The 26072-nt window shown below is 45.2% G+C and overlaps 1 protein-coding gene across 3 annotated transcripts in view; it reads right to left on the bottom strand.

Annotated features, from left to right (window-relative positions):
- Nucleotides 1-633: 633 nt before the first annotated feature.
- The window catches only part of dock11 (dedicator of cytokinesis 11), a 45458-nt gene continuing 20019 nt past the window's right edge, over nt 634-26072 (bottom strand). For 2 of the 3 annotated variants that reach the window (XM_068587341.1, XM_068587343.1), the window contains 35 exons: nt 24962-25054; nt 23359-23482; nt 23120-23232; nt 22928-23011; nt 22310-22399; nt 22003-22124; nt 21845-21914; nt 21637-21762; nt 21313-21384; nt 20736-20882; nt 20509-20592; nt 19817-19928; nt 17942-18123; nt 17001-17114; nt 16028-16103; nt 14835-14923; nt 13811-13931; nt 13487-13553; nt 13092-13139; nt 12739-12884; nt 11294-11409; nt 10979-11116; nt 9711-9893; nt 9209-9322; nt 8247-8462; nt 7223-7280; nt 5985-6091; nt 5613-5735; nt 5000-5113; nt 4391-4537; nt 3893-4103; nt 3600-3790; nt 3096-3196; nt 2869-3007; nt 634-783 (listed from right to left, as the gene is read on the bottom strand). In XM_068587341.1, the coding sequence (XP_068443442.1) occupies nt 694-783; nt 2869-3007; nt 3096-3196; nt 3600-3790; nt 3893-4103; nt 4391-4537; nt 5000-5113; nt 5613-5735; nt 5985-6091; nt 7223-7280; nt 8247-8462; nt 9209-9322; nt 9711-9893; nt 10979-11116; nt 11294-11409; nt 12739-12884; nt 13092-13139; nt 13487-13553; nt 13811-13931; nt 14835-14923; nt 16028-16103; nt 17001-17114; nt 17942-18123; nt 19817-19928; nt 20509-20592; nt 20736-20882; nt 21313-21384; nt 21637-21762; nt 21845-21914; nt 22003-22124; nt 22310-22399; nt 22928-23011; nt 23120-23232; nt 23359-23482; nt 24962-25054 (4128 nt within the window). In that variant the 3' untranslated portion in view covers nt 634-693. Of the gene's footprint in view, nt 784-1762; nt 1779-2868; nt 3008-3095; nt 3197-3599; nt 3791-3892; nt 4104-4390; nt 4538-4999; nt 5114-5612; nt 5736-5984; nt 6092-7222; nt 7281-8246; nt 8463-9208; nt 9323-9710; nt 9894-10978; nt 11117-11293; nt 11410-12738; nt 12885-13091; nt 13140-13486; nt 13554-13810; nt 13932-14834; nt 14924-16027; nt 16104-17000; nt 17115-17941; nt 18124-19816; nt 19929-20508; nt 20593-20735; nt 20883-21312; nt 21385-21636; nt 21763-21844; nt 21915-22002; nt 22125-22309; nt 22400-22927; nt 23012-23119; nt 23233-23358; nt 23483-24961; nt 25055-26072 lie in introns of all 3 variants that reach the window. The other variant, XM_068587342.1, reaches the window with a different exon arrangement.

Below are 26072 nucleotides of genomic sequence, written 5' to 3' on the forward strand. Positions count from 1 at the left end.
CAGCTTCGAGCCGTCTTTCCTTTAACGTTGGAGCACACTGAGAAGGCGTTTGTCGTTACAACCATTGGGCCTGCAGTCCAAAGTGGGCCTTCAGACGTCACTTATCTGTTTATCGCAGCCTGACTGGAACGTGCATGCCGCCTATAAACTTCCCGTAGACTCAGCTGAGTGCAGAGGGATATTGCTCAGGCCCGACTCAAGAGGCTCGGCCAAACTGAAAAAACACCGCGGCACAAGGAGGGCATGCTGCTGTCTTCTTAAAAAGTCGATTTGAGTAGTAACAGAAAAAAGAAGTATGGAGGGAGTGTGATGTCCTGCATAGATCTGAAGGGCGATGTTTCAAAGAGAAAGAGAGGGCGGGAGACAGACTGCTTTAGCACAGAGTCTCCCAAATAACAGTCAATCCTGCAGAAGGAAAGAAAGGTGCAATCCGGCATGACTCAGCACGACGCCGAAACCTGACGTGCCGACAGTTCGTTGGTGTCGCTGATGCGATACATTCTCCGAAATACTGCCGCTGCGGTTTGAAAGGCTCGATCGGCGTCCTCGTTTTGGCAAGCGTAGCTGGGCCGACGTGCAAACCTGGTAGACCCCCTCACCCCCACCCGACCCACCACCACAAACCCGCCCCGCCCGCCTCGTCCAGTTCAGGTCCTCAGAGGGGAAGTGTGAGTGCGTGCCACGGGCCGGAGGTCAGCCCAGGTTGGCGGACGTCCCACTGATGGCACGGAACACGTGGAGGGAGTTTTGTAACAGCGAGCGCATCATATCTTCCTGGTAGATCTGGAGTTAAAGAAACAAGGACAGGTCAGGCATGAAGGCAGAGGACACACACCCACACACACCCACCCAGCTCCACGCAGAAAAACAAGCATGCACCTGCGATGGTTCATCTGAGGGCGGGACAGCCATTGAAAGTATTCAGGTCACAGTCACGGCGCTCACAGAGAACCGTTCTGGCCGAAAAACACTCCACCAAAATGATGAGCATGAGGATGAATAACCAACATGGCTATATATGGAAATATAGGATTTGGCTCATAAATCCTCGGACACTTTAAGGCTGCAACATCCTGCAATTAATCTGCTGCTGATGTTAAACAAATCAATACACTCTACCTCCGATAAATACGCAGAAGATTTAGAATCTTCTTCTACTTTTACTACGACTATGCTCTGAGAGAGAGAGAGAGAGAGAGAGAGAAAGAGAGAGAGAGAGAGAGAGAGAGCGAGAGAGAGAGAGAGAGAGAGAGAGAGAGAGAGAGAGAGAGAGAGAGAGACGGATTTGGCAACTGCACCCTGACACAATGCAGCCGCCCTGTTTGTTGTGAAGTAACTGAGGCAGCAGTAGATCCGTTGCCAGGATGTTTTTGCATGTGCGGCCGTGCAAATGTTCCAGACGCTACTGTGTAATCAAGCATCATTTGATTAGCGACATTTGTCATTTGCGTTGTTTTCAACAACAGATGTGGTGCCGGTGGCGGCCACAAACGCGTCTAACTTTCATCTTCTGGACGCCTTGGTCTTGAATTTGCCCGATGCATTATCTCTCACTCTCACTCGGGCGTCATGGAGTAATGAATTCCTGTTTTGATTGGCGCGTTATTCTTTCGTGTCCGGATGAATGCATGTACTTCGATTACCATTTAACCATGACATGTCTGGAAGAAATGAACTCAGAAGATGCAAACTGAGAATGAATGGGTTTTTAAAAAAAGAGGACAATGGAGCTATAAAAAACACTTCTTTGTGATCACATTACCTGTTTTTCCTTAAAGCTAAATGCCAGCACAACGGAGAGAAAGAGGCAGACCAGTTACTTGTGATATCAAATGTCAACACTGATAAATTACAGCTGTAGCAACACATATTGCTGATGGTAAGAGAACAAAGTACACAATAACAATGGGCAACAGTGAAGTATTTCCTGCATATTACAGCACACACACAGACAGCTCAATCCTGTAGGCATGCGGTTTTAAGAGCTGATGAGTGCGTGGTCATTTCTTTTACAGGAAATGCTGAAGAGGAAATGAGTTTTCATATATTCCAGGATGACAAACAGCTCCCGCAACTCATTATGAATCCCTCCGCATCAGGAAGCATCAGTGAGTCGTTCTATTTTTGAACGCCACAACTGCATTACCGGCGCTGAAAGCTTCTGGAAGCATGAGCCTTTCAGGAAAATCAGGCCAACTTTTATGAAATGGAACCAAAAACCTGAATTGAAAAAGCCGATGCCGATTCGTGTGCACGTGCAGGCTTTTGCATGGAGCGCGGCTGAGTGGAAAGCAGCAGTAAAAGTTTAACTGTGCCGATTGTCACCATAGTAACTTCACGTACGATAACGCCCTCCCTCCTATGAGTAAACACTGTTTGCTCCGTCAGCACGGCTGCTGTTGTTGTTTGCACTGTGAGCTCCATCCAGCCATGTTGAGAGCTGTGTGGAGGCAATCCTTTAATCGTAGAAACGCTCTCGAATTTGGACTTCAGCACCTTTAAAAAGTCGCTCCACCCAAATTACAAAAAAAGTTATTTTGTCTTTGCATACAGATGGTTCTGCTCGTATTGGCCCAGATTGTGAGATAGCTGTATAAGACTATATAATAGTAGATCCATGGATAACTCTTTTATAGTAATCGGCTTGATTTCATTTCTGCTGAGCCGTGTGTCTTGATTCTGCTTTTAGACTTGCATGTTAAAAGTAGGGATTAATAAGACATGATTACATGAGACTGAAAACTGGAGCACAGTAGCTGTTAAGACCTCTAAAGCACAACATACAGAAAATGAATTCACGCAGACAGAATAAAGCAGTGAGAACGGTTTTATCGTGATAATGCTCGAGTGGCTAGAAGGTGAGAGTACCTGCTCGTGGATGATGTCAGACAGCTCCTTCACCATGTCTTTGAAGTTGGCCTTCAGGCCCTCATGGTACTCAAACTGGTCCTCTTTGATAATACGCTCATTTATATCCAGAGCTATACTGCACGCCTGGACGAAGCGCCTGCAATCATCAAAACATAAAAATGTCCTCATGAAGAAGGAAATGCACAGAATCCATTCAAGTGGGAATCAGCTCGCTCAAACGGTACCTGAAAATGTCCTTGAGGTCTTTCACTTTCTTGATGCCAGACTGGTTGGATTTACTGTCATCCAAGAATGCTCTGGCGTACGCCATGGGCCCTGCGTTCACCTGCAACAAAACATGCCCGAGTGTTAAGCATTCCTGTCTTTTGAGCTGTGCAGTAAACATTTGCACTTTGTGTGACACTTGAATGCTTGTCCCAGCTCAGCTTTGCACAATAACAGAAGTTAATGTTTTCTTTCCTGACACAAATAACATTTCTGGCAAAGTTTAACTGCTACACACAGAAAGTGATAGTTACTTTTATTTTCATCTGTGAAACAGGTGGGGAAAAAACTTTTCACCTTTTCCCAGGTGAACGAATACTAACTAGATAGATTATGGAGTCAAAACCTTTTTAATTATTGTTCACTTGTTCTCATCATGAACACAGGAGAGAAAACTATTTGGATCAGACTCAGAAGGTGGATCACTGGTATCTGTCAGTGCTTTACGGCAGAGTGACCTTTACCTGCACGGAGACGCAGCCCTGCAGCTTGAGCTGCAGCTGGATCATGTCCACTTCCTGGCTGGAGCAGAGTTTGTTCAACTCGGCCGTTCGCGCCTTCATCTCGTCGATGGCCACGTCCACCGGCTTGAGCTCCACCTGCTTTTCCCCCACCACCTCCACGCGCTTCTTCACGTACGGGAAGGTGTTGGCAGCTGCAGGTGAAGGAGAGGGAAAGGTGAAACTAGTGCAGGCTCTCGCATCGGCAATGTGACAGAAACGCACAGGGATTTTTCATAATTTGAAGAGTCACGTACTCGTGAGCACGCTCCTCCTCTTGCACTGCTCCTCCACCCCGCCGTGCTTTTTGCCCGACAGCGTGTACGGCGCCTCGAACACGAAGCGGTTGATGTTGTGGCACTTCTCGAAGTCGGTCTTTTTCTCCGGCGCCTCCTTCTCCTCGAAGTACGCCTTGACGAACGTCACCTGGACGTAGGCGAACTTAGCGTCCAGGTCTCTGGGGTTAACCTGTTGGGGAAGATGTAAGCCGGATGAGACGATCGAGGCTCCCGTTGAAAGTCAGTTGCTGAACAAAATGTAAATGTCATCCAAAAGAGACCTTTATTTCCCCTAATATCTATGGAGAAATCTATTTTCAGCTTTCAGAGACTTCTGGATGGCTCCATCGAGCGCAAACTGAACATTTCCCACATTATTGTTGGACAAGGGATATTTTCTCAATAAACACAAGAGCGGAGCTGCGATGCCAAATGCATTTCAATCATTTTCATTCTTCCTCCACTTATCTAAAGCACCTTGTTTGAGTCCTGGATGATCTTGACGTTTTCCGGCCCAAACTTTTCCCCGTAGAGCGTCAGCAGCCGTTGAGAGATTTCGGACAGGCCAGTGAGTTTGGGCTCCTTGTAAATGTACTCCTTCCCGTCCTCCTCCTCGAAGAAGCCCTGCACAAAAAACACCATGTGCACTCAATAAACACAACATAACATAACATGTGCATGCCTTATCAAGTGTCTGCGTACTTTTAACATCACTGCAGCTATTTGTTGCACAACTCTATTACATCCACAGTGTTGAAGGTTCAATCACAAAGCTCTAAATGCAACCTTTGCATGGTGAGTTCCTGTGTTGCAGTTTTCTCTCTTCAATCTTTTTATTTTGAAACACGCCGACGCAATCACAGCAAACAGATTCAAGTCATACTGAACAAACTTGCTTGTTGTTTTTTTTGTCACAGCTCCAGCAGCCTAACTGGTATTTCTTGCAAATATTAGTTTACTTCCAACTGCCAATCTGGCAAATGTGGGAGCTCCTTATAACTGCCTGAAAGGCTTTTGTTTAAGTTGTGATATCAATTGCATTTGAGCTTTGGATCAAAGTTCCCTGACGCTGCTTGCCGTCCTCACCTGTCCGTAAAAAGCCACTCTGAAGTACGTCCCGAGCAGCCTGCGTCCGGATTGGATGACCTCCATTATTTTGTTGTAGGCTCTGTGCAGAGTGTCGTACAGTCGACTTAGTTTCTGGGGGGAAAGAATAAACAGCACATGTGGGTCTTTTTTCTGATTGTTTGTTTCCTTAAACAACTGAGGATCATACACAAATTGCAGTTATGTAACATCCCGACGAACAACTATGAAAGTCAATTTCTGTTCCCATTGGACAAGTATATGTCCATAAGCCCTTTTACAGACTGGGTACCTGGTTTCTCCTTGATAGTCACCAGGTTGAATACTCAAAAAGTGTTAAGACGGTTGAACCGGTTTCATGTTGTGCAAGAGGTTACTTTACCACGAGACGCTTAGAGTCCTGTGAGAGCGAGTTGAACGAGTCGAAAAAGTCCGGGAGTTTAAAGATGCGTGGAAAATGAATGATGTAAACTTTACACACGCGTATTTATGTCAAGAAAATGTTTCTTCAAACATAAAGGAGGAGAGCAGACAGGGCCATGAAGACACAGTGGCTGCGAGGTTACTTTGGTCGCGATGTCGGTTTGAGCGTGCGGCCGTGGCGCGCCGGTACCTCGTACTCGTGGCGCTTCTCGTAGATGGGGATGATGAGTTTGGCGATGTGCGTGATGAGCTCGTAGCGTTCGGCTTTCCACAGTGCCTCCACACAGACCTCCAGGTGTTCGACCAGGACTTCCTGAAAAATATTTAGATTTGTTTCTTAAAGGGTTCGAAAGAAACGGATCTCTTTTCATACACATTAACGGCACCGTTAGCTCAAACAAATACAATATAAACAAAGATGAGCTCAGTGCTACGGGCACATTTCTATTTTTTTTATCAGCCAGTTCCCATCTGTCAGGTAAACTCTGGGTATCTGGCTTGAATATCTATTGCTTAAGTCACGTCATGATGTCACAATAAACAAAGTAACTCCATTCCAGACCTCAGTGTAATAGACATCCTGCATTCCGGTGTCTTCCCTCATGGCAGCTTCCTCTTCAATGTTCAAGGTAATCTTCTTAAACGCTGCGAGGCCACTGGGGAATAACTCTAATCAACAGCAAGACAAGGCACAAGAAAATAAAAATAGATTAGCAACTGGCTCTAAAACAATATAAATCCAATCTGTGTGAGCCGAGACAAAATAAACCGTCACCGTGACCTATTTCTGAGGGGCTGGTTTGTAAAGACAGAAAATATTGTAATAAATGGCAAAATACAAGCTGAGACTGCTTACACACTGCTGCCTCTGGTCGAGATGCCGCACCCTCCCATCAGATTATCCCAGAAGATTAAAACCATTTGTTTTGTTTTTACTGGATGTCACTCTCCTACTTGCCAAGGGAGTTCAGTGCAGTGTTTATACACAGTACAGTTTACATCACGCCACGAGCGCACTGTATTGGGGCTACTGGATGACATCATCAGCAAACAAGAGACCGGACACCCGGACGCTGCGTTTGCTGCAGCCGGACTTTTCAAAACAAGATTTCAGCGATTTTCAACCATCGCAACCTGAAGAGTGTCGTCCCGAAATACCATCAACACGGGAACTTTACGACAACTTGCAATGTTGTAGCAATGCATAGTTTATAAAGACACCATGAGCAATACTATTATCATATATTTATCGTAGCAATACTATTATCATATCCTTGTGCAATACCGTTATATATTTTATAGTTTGTGCCTTATTTTTATTTATTTTTTTACCTTAAATTTGTTGTAATTCTGTGTAATAATAATCTTTTCATTGTATAGAATAATTGTTTGTTATCTGTGCACGTGACAGTAAAAACATCTTGAATCTTGATGTCGGTGTGACGCATCAGCCTGCGGCACGTTTGCATGTTGTAACAACTGAACTCCTGGCATGTCTTTTATCACCGGTGCAGGCAAATCTTCCTGGAGAGCCACCAAGCTCTATAAAGAGTGAGAGTATTGATGAAAGTAATGAGGGTGAGTGTGTGTGTACTGTTGTTATCAGACGTCCTAATGGTGTCAATTAAAGGGACAGTTCAATCCAAAATATAGATTGATTGATATGACTGGGACTTATATTAATGCTGCCCACACTGCTTGGATGTTCAGTTACGGTACAAGTGTAAGCCACAAATGGAGGTAAAAGCTAAACTGTAAAAGCTAAACTGTGTGCAGCAGGTGTGCAGCGGAGGGCCTTACTTTTCCTGTTCAGGTATTCTGCAACCAGTGCAGCCACATGAACGTAGCACATGGCCGCCTGCGGAGACAACAACAAACACCAGCAGAGTTAGACAAAGAGCGGACATATGCAGCTCTATAGGAAACTTAAAAGGGCAAAACCCTGTTACAGTCAGAGAGACCCATGTGAGATTGCAGTCAGCAACTCATTTATGTCATTACATATCACAGCCACGCCTTGTATCTACACTGGCAGCTTATCACCGGTGAATAAACAACATGTACGCTGGCCTGACAGCTGCCAGGAGAAAAGCAATGCCAATAAATAATAAAAGGAATCATACGAGACTAAATTAAAACAAACACAATAATGATTTAATTACATCTGCTAAAGAAACAAAAAAAAAGTGTTAAATAAAATGAAAAACAATTAAAACAGAATGAATATAACAGAAAACTAAATACATAATAAAACAAAATGAAATAAAACTGAATAGAAACCAAAAAATCTCATGTTATGTTTTTGGATAGCTTGCTGCTGCTGCATTGTCATCTTGTCTTTCCTCTTCAGCTTGTGTGTAAATAAAAACAGTAAAATAAATAAATACACCTGAACCCAAAGTAACAGTTTATCCACTGGACACCACCTGTTCCACCTCTGTAAAGAAGCATTAAAGTGGTACAAGACGTTTCTTTAGTGTGCACAACGTAACTATGAAGTTTAACCACTTTTCTTTTTTTACTTACTTTTCCTTTGTTTATACAACAGCTAGAATGAAACCTGTATTTCTTAGTAAACATATTACTGCAGCTTTGCTTCGCTGCATGTCAGGAAGCAGCAGGAGTGACGAGGTGGTGAGTAATGCTTCCTTTGAAACCTGAAGGGGAGTGACTCACTGTATACGACTACACTGTGCTGTCGGTCGCACACTCTTTTAGGCGTTTGGTTTGGTGTTGCCCCTGAGCAAGGCAGTGTCACTAGAGCATTGTACGTGAACGAGGAAGGAGGTAAGATTATATGCAAAAAATGTCGGGCTGCCAATACCTCGGAGAAATCCCCGTTCTTGAGGTGTGCCCGGGCCATGCTGTCCAGCCAGGTGCGCCTCAGTTCGGGGGTGCTAGCGTAGGACCGGGCCAGGCTGTACTGCAGGTCCAGCAGCATCTCCGGGTCTCTCTCGTGCTCCCTCATCTGGGCCGTGGCCATCAGCACCGTGCGGATCCGCTTGGTCAGACCCTTCACTTCGTTGGGGAAGGCTGTGGACTGCAGAGGCAGAGAGGACAGACACAAGCACACAGACGTGAAAACCACGATCGAATGTATTTGACAAACAAATACGAGCTAACGCGTTGTTGGCAGGCTGAAACGATCCTGCTCAACCTCACACTAATTGAAAATCATCAAGTGAAGCTTGTCTGGCTGATTTGTTAGTGTTAGACAAAGTTATCTTTAATCACAGCGCACTCTCTGTTTTGAAATACAGACAACATGAAAAAACACTGTTTGGTGCTGCGCCGATTAAGTGATTGCAGCTACGAGAAGTGGGCTTAGAGGAGGCCTCCCAGCATGCACAGGGGCCAGAGAGCTCACATGCAGAAGTTTCATAGTATGCATTGTTTTAAATTGGGACCTCTGGCCTTTCCAAACGTTTGATCCATTATGCCAAAAAAAAAAACACATCAGTCAAACCTCTACACAGTTGGAACACTGAACCTCTCCATGGCTCTTTGTGAAATAATCTGTCGTCCATCATCTCCACCTCACACGTATTTACAGTCTAAACAAACCACAAATCAGTCGTATAGCCAAGCCACAAGATTAACCTCCCATCAGGACACTGCTTTTACAAATGGGACCGTAGCAGCTGGTCTAAATAAGACGCTCACAGAGAGTTGGGATCACCAATAGGCTTTCCGCCGATTTTGCGGTTGAATCCCTACTTGGCTTAGATACCGCAGCAAAGGCTTATATAGTAATATATGGCTTTGTGTTGTTGACTTCTGCCGTACCTTCATGGCCTTGTCGCTATTTGCAAAGTTGTTGATGATGGAGAGAGACTCCTGGAAGCGAGAGCTGCCGGTCAGAGCCACATCGGAGATGAGCTGGCTCACAGCAATGATGATCTGGAGGAAAAGAAAACAAGGAGAAAGAAGGTGGATGAGGAGGCGAAAGAAAATGAAAGGCGGGTAAACACAGATGCACATGGTGTACGTATTGACAGAGCCCTGCGAGAGTTAATGGAAAGCTGGATGGCCTTCTGGTCCTGCAGAGGAGCTGGAAAATCAGCAGCGCAGTCTCTTCAAACTGTTTAAAACACTCCTAACATTCTATAACCGGCTTTATGAAAGCATCTGAAGTGCTCTGAAGAGAGTGTGTGTGGGACAAAAGGCCAAAGTTCAGGGTGAACAAGTATGGAGATCATGAGAGAGTTTGTTACAGACCACCAACTGTGGCTATAGTTGAGTGAGTATCAGACACGTCTGTACACATGTGCACCACTCTCCACTCTACCTGCAGGTGCGTGCGGAGGAAGGTCTTCCTCTTGGTGTACTCGTAGTTGTTCCTCATCAGCAGGTAGAGCAGGGCCGACACCTCGGCCCTCAGAGATCCCAGCTTGGAGACGCAGCACTTGAGCACCTCGCAGCACAGAGCCTCGCACAAAGTCACGCGGCCCTTAAACAGCACCGATGGGAACTGAGGGGACAACGCGTTAGTGTCTTAAAGGGCAGATGCGGGATGAGAAAAATACTGGTAGCTACGTGAAGAGAGCAGAGTGTTTGTTTGGGTCTATTCTCGGTGTGTGGGATTGAGTCAGTGTTAGTGTTCATAGTACTGAAGGAATGGTAGAGCTCATTGACTTGAACTCTATAGCAAAGAGGAGTAAGATGGACGGACCAAGCCTTTACTACACACACAATACTTGTTAGCTAAGTTGCTTTATTTTTTCCTTCTTTTTTTTTGGACGGTATTTGTTAACTAAAAAGGGTAGAATATTGTATTTATTACGCATTTGAATCAAAGAGCTTTAGTAAACGGATGAATTTGCACATCTTCTTCTGAATCAGTTTTGGCTCATGTTCATAAGCCTCTCTGAGCGTCTCCAAGTCTCACTGTAACTGAAACAGAAACATGCCAGAACAGAGCTGCTCGCCTCTGATTCACCACACTAGCAGCCACCAGCGATACTGGGAAGTGGGCTCTCCTCTCCCTCGGGTGCTACTTGACTATTTCCTTGAGAGTGCAAGATTACGCCGAGTTAGGCCTGAATGAAACTTGTGGTGGGAAAAAAATCTAAAAGTACATGGGAAAAAGAGCAATAAGGCCACATCAACACCTTCCTAAAATAATGGCCTTAGTCATTTTTTGACAAATTATTTTGTTGTCTAAATCGCCGACATGAAAAGATCATGAGACTTTTACCCCTCTAGTAGAACGGTCTACGTCAAGGTGTTTTTATTTTGTGTTTTCTGCAAAACCTAGAAAGTCGGAACGTGTGAACGTGGCAGCAGCGAAAGGGACAAACACAGGAAACTGATGTTTATCACGTGCATCCGCTCTTTCTGTCAACGAGTCATGCAGTGCGGTACAGTGTGTTCATGGTGATATAAATAGTGCATTGGACTGCCGCACCGGCACGTAGGATGGAGAAGTGACGGCGTTCCCCACTTGTGGTTGCTCGCCGGTGGCGGAAACTTGCTTTTAAACAACGGAAAGCATCGCAGAAGCTTTTTTTTCAAACATCTCAGCCGTGATTTTAATATCGCCGCGTGCCGCCGTACCTTGTTGATGAAAGCCCTGAGCGCGGCGAAGACGTGTCGGAGGGCAGCTTCTGATTGGCCGACTTTAAGGAAGGTCAAGTAGATGTCAAACACCTTCTTCATCAGGGGGTTGTGACCGTCGCTGTCCAGCAGCTGGGTCTAACATACACACACACACAGATGGATACAGATCTCAAACGTGACTTTATCTTCAAACCTTCGGGGACCCATTTGGGGTCAGCGGCTAAGCATAAGGGAATTAGTTGTTCTGGTCAATTGAAAAGGACTTAAGTCTCAAAAAGTGACCGCGGTAAACATGTGTGTGTGTTTACTGACCTTGAAACACTGAGTGAAAAGAGAGAGGACATCCAGGACACTCAGAGAGACCTCGGTGGAGATGTTGCCCTCCAGCAGAGCCTGATGGTGGATCTCTGCTTCTGATGGCCCCGTCCCTAGAACACACACACACATGATGACACAGTGTACAATAAGGGCTCACATTGCAAAAAAAAAACAAACAGTATAAATCAATTCTGTGTATAAAAGGTCATATAATTTAGATAATTACACAATTAATTGTACAATAACTGTTTTAATGTCCACTTCAAGAGATATTACTATGTTACTAATATAGTATATTGTGACGCTATTAATATGTTACTCGGCATCTTACACAATTGAACTTCTTTCTTCCTAATTTTGCCATCATTAGCATGTTTGTAGCTTGTCAAGGTCATAAACGACCTGTGAGCAGCAAGGTAACAAACAGCAGCAATATCACAACATGTAATCTTGTAATGTAATCGGGGCACATGAGTGGTTTTGGTGATGTAAAATTTCAATGTGGATTTCACGCAGAGGCCTTTGCGCTCGACACAATGGTCTGTGACATTTTACAGGTTAATGAAAAAACTCCATTGACCGCGAGTCAACAACGTTCAGGAAATTTGCTCTTCGCTGGTAGCCATTCAGGTGCAAACATGGTCTTGTGGCTTGACGTGAGTTTGTTTTGGCTGCGCATAACAACAGCTCGCTGGGTGTGGGATGGGTGTGGAGTTAACAGTCTGGCGGTCTCTTCACTTATCTGACTGTTAGGTGTAAAGTGTCATGTTTAAACAAAGCTGTCTTCCAGGGTCCAACACTGAGACACGGTCCAGGTTAAACCATTAGCCTTGTTTACTTGTGGAAAAACTGGTTGGGGGACTGCTGCTCTGCCAAAATGCTGCATATTTTGACAAAGAGATTGAAAAGGTTTTACTTAATTGAGTATCTGGGGGATCGCTTACGGTTAGGTTTATCTGTGTAACATCTATTAAGGCTTTGTTTGACTGGTCAACGTATTTTATAATTCACATGGTTGTGCAAATATGTTGACGTCCAGAATACGGTTCTATTTGTAAGTATTAACGTCAGCCTTTTTGGAGTGGGGTTGTATTAACTATTTATCCATAGTCAGTCTATTACTACCTACAGTAGATGGAGTTTGATTTGGACTTTGTGAGGCATCTTATAGGCTTTGCTGCGGCCCCCGTCCACAGCAGCTCCTCTGGTGGTACTCCAAAACCTTCCTTGAATGTTTAATTGGGAACTTTATTCTCCATATTGTCTTCATTGTATACTTGCTTGTAACTTCCGACTACGTTGAGAGACAAAGTCCCTATTGGTGAGTCTTTCCAATAACAACAATAGCATACCAGCTCCCTTCTTACATGGAAAGTATTGAGGATAAAAAGATGAAGTGTGCTGTAAAGCTTTGCATACAAACTGAGGTGTGCAGTTACCGAAATTGAGAGTGAGGGAGGCTTCCATGGTGCTGAACTGGTGTAACTTGGTCTGCATGAGGCTGGCTCGGTTGCAGCGCATCGCCGGCATCGTCTGAGACTTCCTGTCGGAGGAGAACAGCTTCGACACACATATGTCCTGACTCCTGAAGGAATAAAGCACCAACAAAGAGGGAAACAGAGAGAGAGAGAGCGAGAGAGAGCAGAGGGTTCATATGAACATAACATAAGTAACTCAACACAGCACCCATTGGAAACAATAGGCGGTGTATGATCAACCAAACCACACCAACAGTAACATCTACAGATGCATGAGAGGTAAGTCAACAGTGCTCCTGGTTGTTCAGTCTTACCGCCCAATGTTCCTCTTTCCAATGTAACGGAACTGAACCACGCAGGTCCTGCAGGGACAGTCAACATGGTAGAAAGATATCAGCAGCAGAAAAAGGAACGTCTTGCTCAGTTTACGTTATATTTTCTGTGCAGGCCATTTTCCCATTGACTTTTTTGCCTCAATATAATGTCGCAGTGCTAAGGGAGCAATAGACAGGTCGATGACGTTCTCATTATGAAGTAAATCATGACATGAGACGACGCCATCAGGGGTTGGATTGGTTTTAGTCGGGCTTTTATTATTCTATTCTGTCAGACACCGTGTTGCCATCTCCTGAAGAAATTAAGGCTCAATTTAGGGAACAAAGTTTTTACTGCATGTGGTGCATAATTGTATTTTTTGATCACCACTTACTCGAGTAAACTGAGGAAGTTCATGATGTCTTGAGGGCCGACTTTGTTCCAGTAGGCCATGAGAGTGTCTGTGGAACAAAAAACAGAGTCAAACACTTTGATGCAGGTTTTTTTCTCTTCTTTTAAAAAAAATCAATGTGCAGTCCACTTTGAATAAATGGTCCCTGTCGATTTGAGACACAGCTAAATCAACTCAACGTCCTTTATGAAAGATGGCTGGTCGACCATCAGCGAGTCCATAACTTCATTCATTGTTTGTGGAACGACAATCCCCAAATAGCAGCACGCCATGTGATTTCCTGTGTGTGTGTGCTGATTGACTGACCCTCTGACAAAGTCTTGGCGATGTGCAGGAAGGAGAGCAGGAGGCCCTTGATCTCATACCGGCCCAGTCTGCCGATTGGAGGCGCGGGGCTGCTGCTCATGGTGGAGCCACGTCTCTGCAGCTGGAGCAACACAAACACACTTAATGATGACTCATTCAAATTCATAGAGAAAGGGAGAGGGGGGTGGGGGGGTGGGGGGGGGGTTTAGACTGATTGTCTGGCTGAGTCAGACAATTCTGACAATAATTAGTTTGTTGTATTTGGTCACATATACAGACTAGAATTTAGTAGAGTAGAAGTTCCCCAGCCTTAACCTTCAACAAAGTGTGTTACTATGGATTCAACTATTCCAGCAAGAGAACTAAAGTCCACACATGGCTGTGCATTGGCAATAATTGATAAGACGATAAGATAATAAGTTGGACTGTTTAGATCATGAAGCTATCTCGAGTTCGGAGCAGACAAGTGAGGTGACTTGACGGGTAAAGTTTAGATGTGGCTAAGAAGTGACATAAAGTTGCGTAGGTGAAAGCAAGTTTAAACCAACAAGCTACCATAAACCAAAAATGGTGTGTCGAAAAATAGAGTGTATTTACACAATAAATAATCTTCTCCAATCTACATTCGACCTCTGGGTGTGTGACGAGACCGCAGCACTCTCAGCTCTGGAATCAGACCAGAGAGCATGAATGAGCATGTGTGTTTCCCAGAATAAACCCACTACTGTGTGTCCTCCAGCATGATAGGTTTATTGTGTTGGTGATGCATTCAAAGATAGCCGGCACTTGGGGGTAGGAGCGCTTTTCAAAAACATTGTGGAGATGTTTTCTTTGTCATGAGAGCATGCATCCAAAACCGTGTGTACGCGGTGTGAGCCGTAGCCCATCGATCATTAAAAGAATTGTACAAATACAATTAAAAAAGGGGTTGACAGAACAGATCAAATCAAAACTTTCAAACTCTCTGATCAGATCTCACTCCCCCGGCCCCCACCGTGGTTCTGCTGGTGTAACATGTTCTCACCTCGGTGCTGTCTGGTGTTCCCGGGTCCATGAACAGAGAGCACCGGGAGTCCTCTCTCCTCACGACGTGGCCGTTCTGAACTGGCAGACCTGGAGCCAACACAGTGTAGTTGTAATTTCAGCACAGTAACACAAACACAAGCTCTCTGGCAATTAGGAGATCCAGGTTAAGGTAATACTCTCTCAAGATCAGTAAGGAAGGTAAGTACTACCTGCTGATAACATATCTGGCAGATAAACAGATCTTAATAAACCATATGTTAAGGCAGTATAAAGTCTTCTGTGACTCTGATAAAGCTTCTCAAAGCTTCTTCAGAGCCAGGGAACAGAAATGCCTTTTGGGAAGTGTGTGAAGGACTCAAGGCGAAGCTCTCTATTTACTGGTCGGTCTACGTTCCAACCCTCACCTATGGTCACGAACTCTGGGTCGTGACCGAAAGAACGAGGTCGCGGATACAAGCGGCCGAAATGAGCTTCCTCCGTAGGGTGGCCGGGCTCAGCCTTAGAGATAGGGTAAGGAGCTCGGACATCAGGAGGGAGCTTGGAGTCGAGCCGCTGCTCCTTCGTATCGAAAGGAGTCAGATGAGGTGGTTCGGGCATCTAATCCGGATGCCTCCTGGACGCCTCCCATTAGAGGTTTTCCAGGCACGTCCAACTGGGAAGAGGCCCCGGGGAAGACCCAGGACACGGCTGGCCTGGGAACGTGTCGGGGTCCCCCAGAACAAGCTGGAAAATGTTGCGGGTGAGAGGGAAGCCTGGGTCGGTCTGCTGGGTGTGCTGCCACCGCGACCCGACCCCGGATAAGCGGCGGAAAATGGATGGATGGATGTGAAGGACTCATACGAGACACTACAGGTCGAGGTATCTCCTTCATCCTCAATCTGTGTCTTGTGAATAAATTGCTGGAAAACTCTTTTAAACCTTTTCACTTTGGATTTCCTTGGTTGCTACTTTCTTCCTGTCAACATCATATGAAGTAACAAGCGAGCCCAAATGTCTCCATCCTCACAGATAAGCCAGCCTCGGGATGCAATGATGAAGAGAGTGCAATGATGAAGGGAGAGTGCTGCTAATGAGCCGTGTCCTGTGTAACATCAAATTTGTCCCATGTGGCGATGATAATGGATGATCTGTAAACAGGAAGAGATCAAATGTCGTGTTTGCTGGGCATCGACTGCACGCTACTGAACTCACCGTGGTCTCTCTCAATCGCGGCGCTGGTCCTCCTGCTGTCCGTGGACCCCGTCGATATCAGGTCATCTCTGGAGCCCTGCATAACCACAAAATGGGATTAAGTGGAATCTGGGTTACTGGTGAAGGGATAGATCCGATTAGTTTTTAAATTGCGTGTCTTTATACGAGGTACTTCCCCATAGTCAGTGTTCAACCAAGCTAACAGCAGTTTAAGTGTATGTTATATTTAGAATAACTTCAGACAGAAATCTAGATTCAGTCATGGACTAAGACCTGCATTTAAAAAGCACCATTGAGATGACTACAAAGTCAACTTACTACCACCTGAAGAATATCTCAAGGATTAAAGGACGTTCGTCTCAAAAACTTGAGACGGCTGCAGCTGATTCAGAATGAGAATCTTCTGCTACGCTACGAACCATTCAGACCTCTCAGGTTGTCCGGGGCGTCTGTTCATCCAAACTCTATCTGCTGTTGGCGAGGCTATGACACAGCACCACTTCCAAATTGTTTTAAATGTATACTGTTAGTTAGGGAGCACCTGCTCTAAATTTCCCTTGAATAAACTGTCTTGAGAAGGCTCAGGCCTTATGATAAACAATACGGTGAAGTACTGACTACGTTTCACCCTCCCCACTAAACAGTCAGTGTACAAACACACATAGAATCCAAGACATTGGAACTGTGGATCATCCCACTTGACTGTCTTCTTGATTACGTTAAGAAAAATAACCATTTTTCAAGCCCTCAATTGTGAGCAAATGGCTCATCGTCATGTGCAGACGATTAAAGGCGCCGCCGTATTTCGAATCAAGGCTCCTCTTCGCCTGACGAAGAGCCCGCTTAGGCCTGAATGTTTATTATTTCTCATAATGCAATGAACACGATTGAAAGGAGAGTGTCGCCGGTTTGCATGTGAAAGCAGCACCCCCGTAACCCTCCTGTGGTAACTCCGGGTTCCGAGGGGACTCACGTTGAGGCCGAGCCCGGGGCTGGAGGTGTACGGCTGGGCGGACAGCTCCTTCAAGTTCTGGTAGAGCAGCTCAAAGAGTGGCAGGTAGAGCAAACAGATCCTGGCCTGCTGATTCTGAAACATTAAATATGACCACACGAGTTTTTTTTAAATATAAATGCACTGATGAAACACATGTATTATTATTACTGTACAAGTACAGCCAAAAGCCAACTGCTCCCAGCTGCTCAACCAAAAGTCCCTCATTAAACCCTGGCTGGTTTGCATAACTGTTTTGTGTGAAGGACATAAACACACAGTTATACCGCAGACTTTCATGTGTGCAGAGGGTGACCTGTGTCAAACATTAACTGTTTGTATGCAAATATTGAGGCTCTGATTTAAATAGGTTCTGCCGTGCTGAGAGAAGACAATGGGCCTCAAGCAGGAACATTTTCATATTCCTGTTCTTTTTTTTTCTTTCAGATTGAGCAAACAAGATGACAGCGTGAACAAGATGAATGTCAATGTTGCGTAAAAGAGAATGGTTAATTTTCATCATTAACACCCCAATTGGACCATCTGAGGATATCAGTGTCAGGAAGTGTTAAAAAGAAGACATAAGATAAATAAAAGGAGAAAACTTTACACATTTGGCGGTTTTAGTCCCACTTTCAGGAATCAAAAAAGGAAGATAACAGGTTGCATGAACCTGCATGAGGAGAAGCACCAATTTGTTTTTTCAGGCAAGGTGTGCTGATGAATATACGACTTTAATATCAGCGAATAAAATCACAAGGCGCTTGTTAATTCCCGACCTCCCTCCACCCATAATACAGGAGATGAAATACATGGTAAAGAACATTTAATAGGTATAGAAAACATTGCTTTTCTCTTTCACTTAATTCGCGTCCCGCCCACGTCTTCCTCCTCCAATCATCAAATGCCCCGCCCTCCCTCACCTTGAATGCTGTGTAGCGGTCGTCCATGGCGTGCTTGATGAGAAGGTTCTTGAGGACGCTCACGGCCAGCTGTCGGACCTCGGGCCCCTGCTGCAAGGCCTCGGCCACTTCCCTCAGCAGCAGACCCACCAGGAAGTGGTTACGGCAATACTCCTCCGTCAGGCTGAACTCCAGGCTCTGCTCTGTGGTCGGGCCAGACAGGAAGCGTCAGTGTACGAGTACAGGCTGAACTGATGCTGACGAAATATGGCTTTAGGGATACGGTCTGTTAAACATTGAGGGGGAAATTTCCTTATACTAAAATCTGACAAGTTGTGAAATGTGTTTTTAGTTGAAGATCTAATGAGTAAGACGACCTCTAATAAATAAATAAATATCAGCGATAGATAATTATGATTGTATATTACTCAGTACATGCAAATGATCGGTATTGTTCAGTAAGCTGTAACGTTATAGAGTGGCAATCATTCAAAGTGCAACGTTGAAATATGCGACAGAATCTCAACAAAACCACACGACACATTCATTCAGACGTTAACATTTCCACACCACGCCGAAAAGAGGAGGAATTAGAGACAGTTCATCCCAAAATCCCAAATATGTATTTCCCCTCCTACCTGTTGTGCTATCAATTGATCCAGATTGTTTGTCATGCAGTTACATTATATTGGAGAGAAGGCTGACAACTCTTTTGCTGATGATTCCAACACTCAGCAACTTAAACCAAAACAATCTAGACGGGTAAATAGCACGAAAGGTGAGATGAAAAACATGTGTTTGTAATTTTGGGATGAACTATCGCTTTAAGATAATATGTTTCTCAATGCCCACATTGGGAAATGGATCGTGTTGAACATTTCCTTGCCACCGGAAATGAGAAGTTGTCCGTTTCCCCACAAACAACAGTTTTATAATAATGCTGTGTTAATATCAAAGCAGGCAATGCAGCCTGGGAGGAAGCTCCCTTCTGCAGCAATTATCTTCTCTAATGACGGAGACAGACTGGCGGTCTGAGAGAGAGAGAGAGAAGGAGAGAGAGAGAGAAGGAGAGAAAGAGGCAGAGAGAGAGAGGCAGAGATAGAAGGAAAGAAGGAGGGGAGAGAGAGAAGGAGAGGCAGAGAAAGAGAACGGCAGTATTGTGAGAAGATGTTTACAAATATCAAGCCACTATGAAAAGAGGGGCCGGTGGATTTCCTCGACAGCTGAGCTCCATCCCATAACAACACACAGGCTCAGGCATGTGAGGGCATTAGCCTAGCATTAGCATTGTGCTGGGTGAGTGAGTAAGTGGGTATTCGATGAGGGGGGGAGGAAGAGGAGGGGGAGAGCTGACAGGATGGTGGAGTTAGTGCAGGTCAGAGCAAGGAGGTGCAGGTCGTTTGCATACGGCAGCAAACTTGTGCGGCGTTCGACGTACAGTATGGTGCGGTGAGCTTCACCTACCTACAGGGCCAAAAAGCTCCGTCGCATACGGTATAAAATCTGACCACGAGCAAAAACACAAAAAACAGAGAAGGGAGGGGAGGGGTGAAAATAACGAAATCGGGAGGTGAAACTGTAAACAATCCATGCAGCATTTCCACAGCACACAGATGTTTGCTTGTCACTTGGGCTTGTGTGTTCGCATCAATTAGCGTTGGATAAATGTGTTAGGCGGGTCTATTCTAGAGCAGGTGTGACTTGCCACCTGCTCTAGAATACACCTGCGTATGCATGGGCCAGACATTCAGGCAGGTTAATATAGAGGGCACCAGTCTGGCTGGATGTGGGTCAGAAGGAGGGGTTGTGGGGTTCATATGAGAGCCAGTCAGTGGTTACATGACGGGTACGAAGCATAACAAATGGAAAGCAGGGTGTGACGTCTGACTCTCTCACCTTGTACCCGCTGCATCTTGGTGCGGCCGAAAGCCATGGGCAGGTTGAGAGGGATGAAGTGTTCGTGGTTACACACCGTCATCAGGAAATCAAATTTCATTTCAGTCAGCATCTGTTGGCCAAAAAGAGGGACACGCACGAATGATGCAAATGTCAGGTCAACCGCCTCGAAGCATGAACATAATTCTCCTCATTGTTCTAATACACTCCACGACTGCCGGGCGTCAACGTTGGTTTAATTTGTTAGCCAAATGAGCCTCCAGGAAGGGCGGGAGAGAGGCACAACAGTCATGCACAAAGTATTCGATGCACAACAACACACGTTGTCCAATGTACCGTGTCAGCAAAATAAAAAAATTGCTTTTAGTCTAACATTGTCCTCTTACCAAAGGTGTTAGAGTATGCACTTGTTGAAGTCATAATAATATAATAATACACTTTATTTGCACTTGAAATGCAAAAAGGGGCTTTACCATAAAAGAAGATAGACATAGAATGAACATAAACAACTTCAGGAAGTAATTTAAGATAGCTTGTACTCTTATATTAGTACCTACAGTATGTGTCTGCAAACACAGACCCTGATAATTTCACAAACTCACAGCAGCTCTGATTGTGCTCTGATAAAAAATGGGAACATCTGCACGTATTGTGGCATTGTGCACTGATGTGTATGTGCACTGAGCATGTACCTTGGGATCTCTCAGACCGAAATGACACATGTAGTGGTTGACCAGGCCGAAGGCAAAGCCCCTGTTCATGACGATCAGGCACCTCTGAGGGAGAGAAAAGGTGACACAACAAACGCATTTCTTATACTGAGATTAAAATCACATTTGTTTTTTTGTGACACCATGACTGTTTGTAAGCCAAGTGCCCACCAGAAAAGCCTTCAATGAGTTAAATCATTGGTTCAGACCTTGATGAAATTGGCCAGGCTCAGGTTGATGCAGCGAGCTTCCTCCAGGATTTCCATGTGGCGGATGGTGATGTGTGGCATGATGGACAGCACCAGCGACTGGAGCGCCTGGTGGAAACTGTCAGGGAAGCGCTGAGCCCGCGGCATCTGATGGTCGAATAGGGAGGGGGGGGACGGGACAGACAAACATATAACAGCAGATAGTTTGCTTTTAGGGCTTCAAAAAGTCAAAATGACATCAGGATGGGACATTATGAAAACCAATTAGCATTGTGTTGATATGCGCTCACTTTGCTTAGTGCTGAACATCTGGCTTTGCTGATTACAGAATCATGGCATCTCGATGTGGAGTAAACACTCAGATCAGTATATGTGTGTGTGTGTGTGTGTGTGTGTGTGTGGTTTGTTTCAACGTGTTGACGTACTCTGGGACACAACGTGGTATGTGTTTGTGTTTGGCAGATAGAGGGGCAGTGTCCATATCGAAGACTCGTACTGTTAAACACAAGGAATGTGAAGTCTGAGCAGCTCCCAATGTCGTTCTCTAAAAAGGAAGAATAAACCTCTTATAACCAACCTTGATGCGATTTCCCTCTTGCAGGTACTGGGCCATGGATTTGGCTATGGTTTCAAAGAAGAACCAGGAGTACTACAGACAGGGATAAAAGGGTTCACACCATAATAAGCTTTCACAGGAACTAAATATGTGGCTGACTCAAGAAATGTCCCATAGATAACATTTTAGTACAAGCAGCTACATGCTTCAGGGTTTCCTCTCCTGTCACAGACTTTACTTTCTGTTCCCAGGACATGGTGAGCCTTCGAACAGGGAATTATGCGGCCTGCTGTTCAATAGTGGTACTACAACGGACCCTCACGCCCAAACTAGTGGAGCGCACACCTTGAGCAGTTTGTTGCTGGTGTTGAAATCGGCAGTTTGCTTGAGGGTGGCCGTTACAGCGGTGGCCAGCATCTCATGGGTGGTCCTTGTGTTTCCTGATGGAGGGTTGTTGGTCACGAAGACATACTAAAAAGGAGAAAAACATGTGAATCAGTTGTGTAAATCTTTAGATTTTGCATTATCCCGAGTTGCAGTGTTGGTGGGTTACCTTCACAAAAGAGCGCAGGTATTGTTCCAGGCCCTCCTCGTGACATCTGGAGACTATATGTATGATCACACTGAAGGCACAGAGGAAGGGCAGCGTTACACACACACTGAGCGTCTATCGTCAGCATCAAACGGCACAAAGTAAGGTGAGCAACTGACCGCAGAGAGTTGACAGCAATCTCGTGGGTTTCTTTGGTTGCTGCTGTGAGCACCCCAAACAGCTGCATCAGCACCGTTGGCAGGAAGTTGATGATTACATGAGTCTCCATGGCATGCAGGCACTGTAGGAAGAGGGCAATATAAATACAGGAGTCATGTAAAGGAAGCTCCACTTGGATTTTTAGTATGAAACGAGGTCGAAGCGTTTGCAGAAGCTACGGATTCTACTCGTTGGGGTCTTCAAGAAGGTTTGACTTAAGCATGTAAACTGATCCGTGCTCTAAAATGGCCGAGTGTGTTGACTCACCTTCAGGAATTTGATAAGTTCTGCTGGGTTGCCCTCTGATGTCGCCCTCATCAGCTGGCAGTGCTGGAAGAATTTGTGTAGATGCAGGTCCTGTGGGAGGGGGGCGGGGGGAACAACACAATATTACTATCGTACACAACACAGACCATAAACACAGTTTATACCAGCTGCCGTAGAGGGACAGTTCGGATTTTATAGTGGGAAGTTGTAAACCCCATCATCAGTGTATCGCCTACAGCAGATGTTTGGAGAAACAGACAGGAGAACCAACACGGGAGCATCGAAATCGGTTATTGTGTGACTTTGGAGAATCTAAACTGACACCAAAGTCACACAATAACAAAAACTAACTCCAGTGACTGACTTTGAAGAGTGCATATAAAACTTATTTGGCTTCCTGGAGTGAAGGACGGCCCGACCACAAGGTAAAGCAGGAACAAATACTCTAAATATAGCGTTACATTACTTTGCTCCCGTCTGTTCCTCCAAGCTGTGGGTGTCGACTTGTAATAAACTGACCATGGACAAGCAACTCACACCACCCCACTTCAAAAACTATAACAACGCATGCTGGACATGTATGTAGGTGTTCAAAGACTTAATGAAGAAGTGTTGTACCTGAGCATATATCGTTGATGCCACGTGAGTCCTCACTTTGAACAGAGTCTTGGCATTTTCCACCCACTTGATATCTGGCTGGGACTGTTGAGGTGCACACAAATAGAAAGCATTTAGGGGGTTTCCTTGAGGAACGTGCTTTGATTAGTGAGCATTCGTGGGAGTCTTGGTTTAGGGGAATAAGGACTGTACCTTCCTGGTGTCCAGACACAGGTATCCAGGAGGCAAGGTGGCTGCCACAGGCAGCTGGAGCTCCACCGACTGCATCCTCCCTTCTTTCAGCAGAGGCATCCAAGAGTAACCCACTGGAACACAGCAAAGCACCGGCGTTGGGCTTACTGGGCCTTATTCCTCCAGATACACAGCATAGCATAGCATAGCATAACACGGCCTAACGGGCTAAACGAGAGACGTCCTCCCAGCGCACTCACCCAGCGTCTCGACTCCCTCGCGCCTCTTGCCGCCGGCCTTGCTGCTGGACTCACAGCTGATGTGGTAGAAGGTGAAGAGGATGTGGTGCTTCTCGTGAACGTGGACCGGCAGCTCAATCTTCACCTGGATACGGGGGAGACAGCTCACTTTAAAGTTGAATAAAGCAGTAACATTTCATTCTTTTTACTGAATAGGAACATATGGATACCAAAAATGGATTTAATGTAGTGATAATGTGTCACTTATGTTCCAAACACATTGCCTTGTTTGTTTATTTAGAAAACAGTATCTTCATATTTCAGTCTTTCATGGGAAGTGGAAAGATTACATTTTTGCTTCAGGTCATTTTAATGGTAATTTGTATTGCTATTTTACACTTGTACAGCGGTGTATAAGGGACATTGTAGGTACAAGAGCCGGGAGAGGGAGATATTGCTACTAGATTAAAGTCTTTATTTTACGAGAGAAAAATGTAATATTCTCTGAAATGAATTCACGTAAATAAAATTGTTTTTAAATGTTAGAAAGCACATCACTTCAGTCTGAAAAGTTGGATCAACCTTATCCTTGTATTATGTATTATACCTTGTATTATACCTAATCATATTAAACTTTGGTTTAGGGATTTTAGCCCAGAGTCATCATATTATCATAAGCGTCAGGATTTTGATTCAGGGGAAACCAGCTTACTGATTGGAGTTGTTTCTCATAAATTTACCACGTTAATCTTTTTTTTGCTTGAACTATTAGCCTCCTAACCATTCTTGGCTCCATGTTTTATTTATTTTTACATTCAAAAATACCCCACACCTGATACAGAATTTGTGGATCCCTTAAAAATAAACTCCTCCACCAGGGGGCAGCACCAGCAAGGACATGCATTTTCAGTTCTGCTTCTGCTGATTTTCTCACAGGAAGTGACACATGCATTTTCCACTACTAACAATCTGCTTAAGAATGTCTTTAATGAATATGATGACTCTCCAGTATATGACAGGCTAATTAATCATTTAGTTGAATTGTCTTGGGAGACCTCTACGAGATAGTGACAGCTGTCTGTGTGTATACTATAATTATGAAAATAACAATGATCTATTTTACAGAGCACTTGTCAGCGTATTCAAAGATGCTTTGGAGGATAAAAAGATCAAGGACAAACATGTGAAAATATAAAGATCCCTGTTGTCCTGTTGGAGCACATTCTCCATGATGTGACTGGAGCATGTGGAGGTAAACCCCAGCGAGCGGGACTCTGTGTGTGCATGCGGGACTCCTAAGATCCCATATGGGGAACATATGGGCCCCCTCTGCTCCACCTCCCTTGTGGCATCCTGACCGTATCTCTGTCGCTGAGCTGTGTGTGTGTGTGTGTGTGTGTGTGTGTGTGTGTGTGCAGGGGTCTGTGACTGTTTAAGCAGTCGGCTGTGAGTTCACAGCTCTTCAGTCTGTTTCTTCATTGTTGCATTTCTAATTTCCTCTTCATATCTAATTAAATGTTGATAACCTGATGAATGAGTGCCTCTGTTTCTAGTAAATAAAGTTGTATGCTCAATGTAACCAATATGAGATTTTATCTGAGCCGATCGGGGAAACCCTTCTCACCTCGTCGTAGAACTCGGGGCTCTGGTTGTGGTGCAGGACAGCTGCGTAGGCGGCGCTGGTGAAGAGGGAGTCTCCCGGCTTGCCGTAGATGCACTGGAAGGCAAGCGGGCACAAACACAGTCATCAAGCTGCGGCCCCTCAGATGCCGTTTGTTTGGAGAAAAGACAGGGGTGAGTGTGCGAGCCCCTCGTGTGCATCTTTGAAGCGCCAACGGGTTTAAACAAAGAGAAAGCGTGGCGTCTGACTCGACGAGAGAAACTAAACACATTTAGAAAGCGCTGTTTACCTTATTTCAATGAGGCGAGGGTGCTCTGCCTCCACTGCTGGATGATGACAGAAAACCAAACAGCCAGAACAATTACAGCACTTTGACTCCACTTGTGATGACATGAGTAATCTTTTATTGCTTTCCAAATGGCAACCAGAGCCATTAACAGATGGAAATGTAGAATTCTTCTATTTGGATGTATGAATGCACCCTCAAACTCGAGGCGAGGCATTGCACAAGCAAAGTTTTGTATCAGCCACTGCAGGAAGAGGTTCTGTGAGAAATATATGAACCTGCGAATGCAGGTCGTGCTTCAGCGGGTCAGAACATTTCTAACGAGGGGCGACAGAAGGAAAGAGAAGAGAAAAAAACTCCAGACCTGTTCCGCTCCTTTTGATACCGTAATTAGGACGCTAACAGTTGTAGTCATCTGTAATGAACAATAACGAGCAGTGCTGGCCAGAGGAAGGACAGAGTTCTGGAGCCAACGGCTTCAAATGAGACTGATTGGAGCGGGATGAGAGAGGCTCAAGAGAGAGAGAGGACAAGGGTCAAATATTTAGCTCGGTCTGGGGGAGGAAGCTGGAGGTGAGGGGGGGGGGTACCGGATTACACACAGATTTCAGCAAAGATGTGTTGTTGCGGTCACAAGGTACGGCGGGGAAGCAGGCGGAACGCATTCAAGGGGCCCTTACAGCAGCGAGTACAGGTGGGGGGGCTGATGGAAGTCCTGATTAGGAGACTCAGGATGAGGGTGGAGGCGTGACTGGAGAAGCTGCCTCGGATGTTATCCGTCTCAGAGGCCGTCCTGTTGATACATGCGGCGTACCAGACAGGACCAAA

This window comes from Clinocottus analis, unplaced genomic scaffold, assembly GCF_023055335.1.
Source record: "Clinocottus analis isolate CAN_PGR_092001 unplaced genomic scaffold, fCliAna1.0.p SCAF_21, whole genome shotgun sequence".
NCBI classification, from domain to species: Eukaryota; Metazoa; Chordata; class Actinopteri; order Perciformes; family Cottidae; genus Clinocottus; species Clinocottus analis.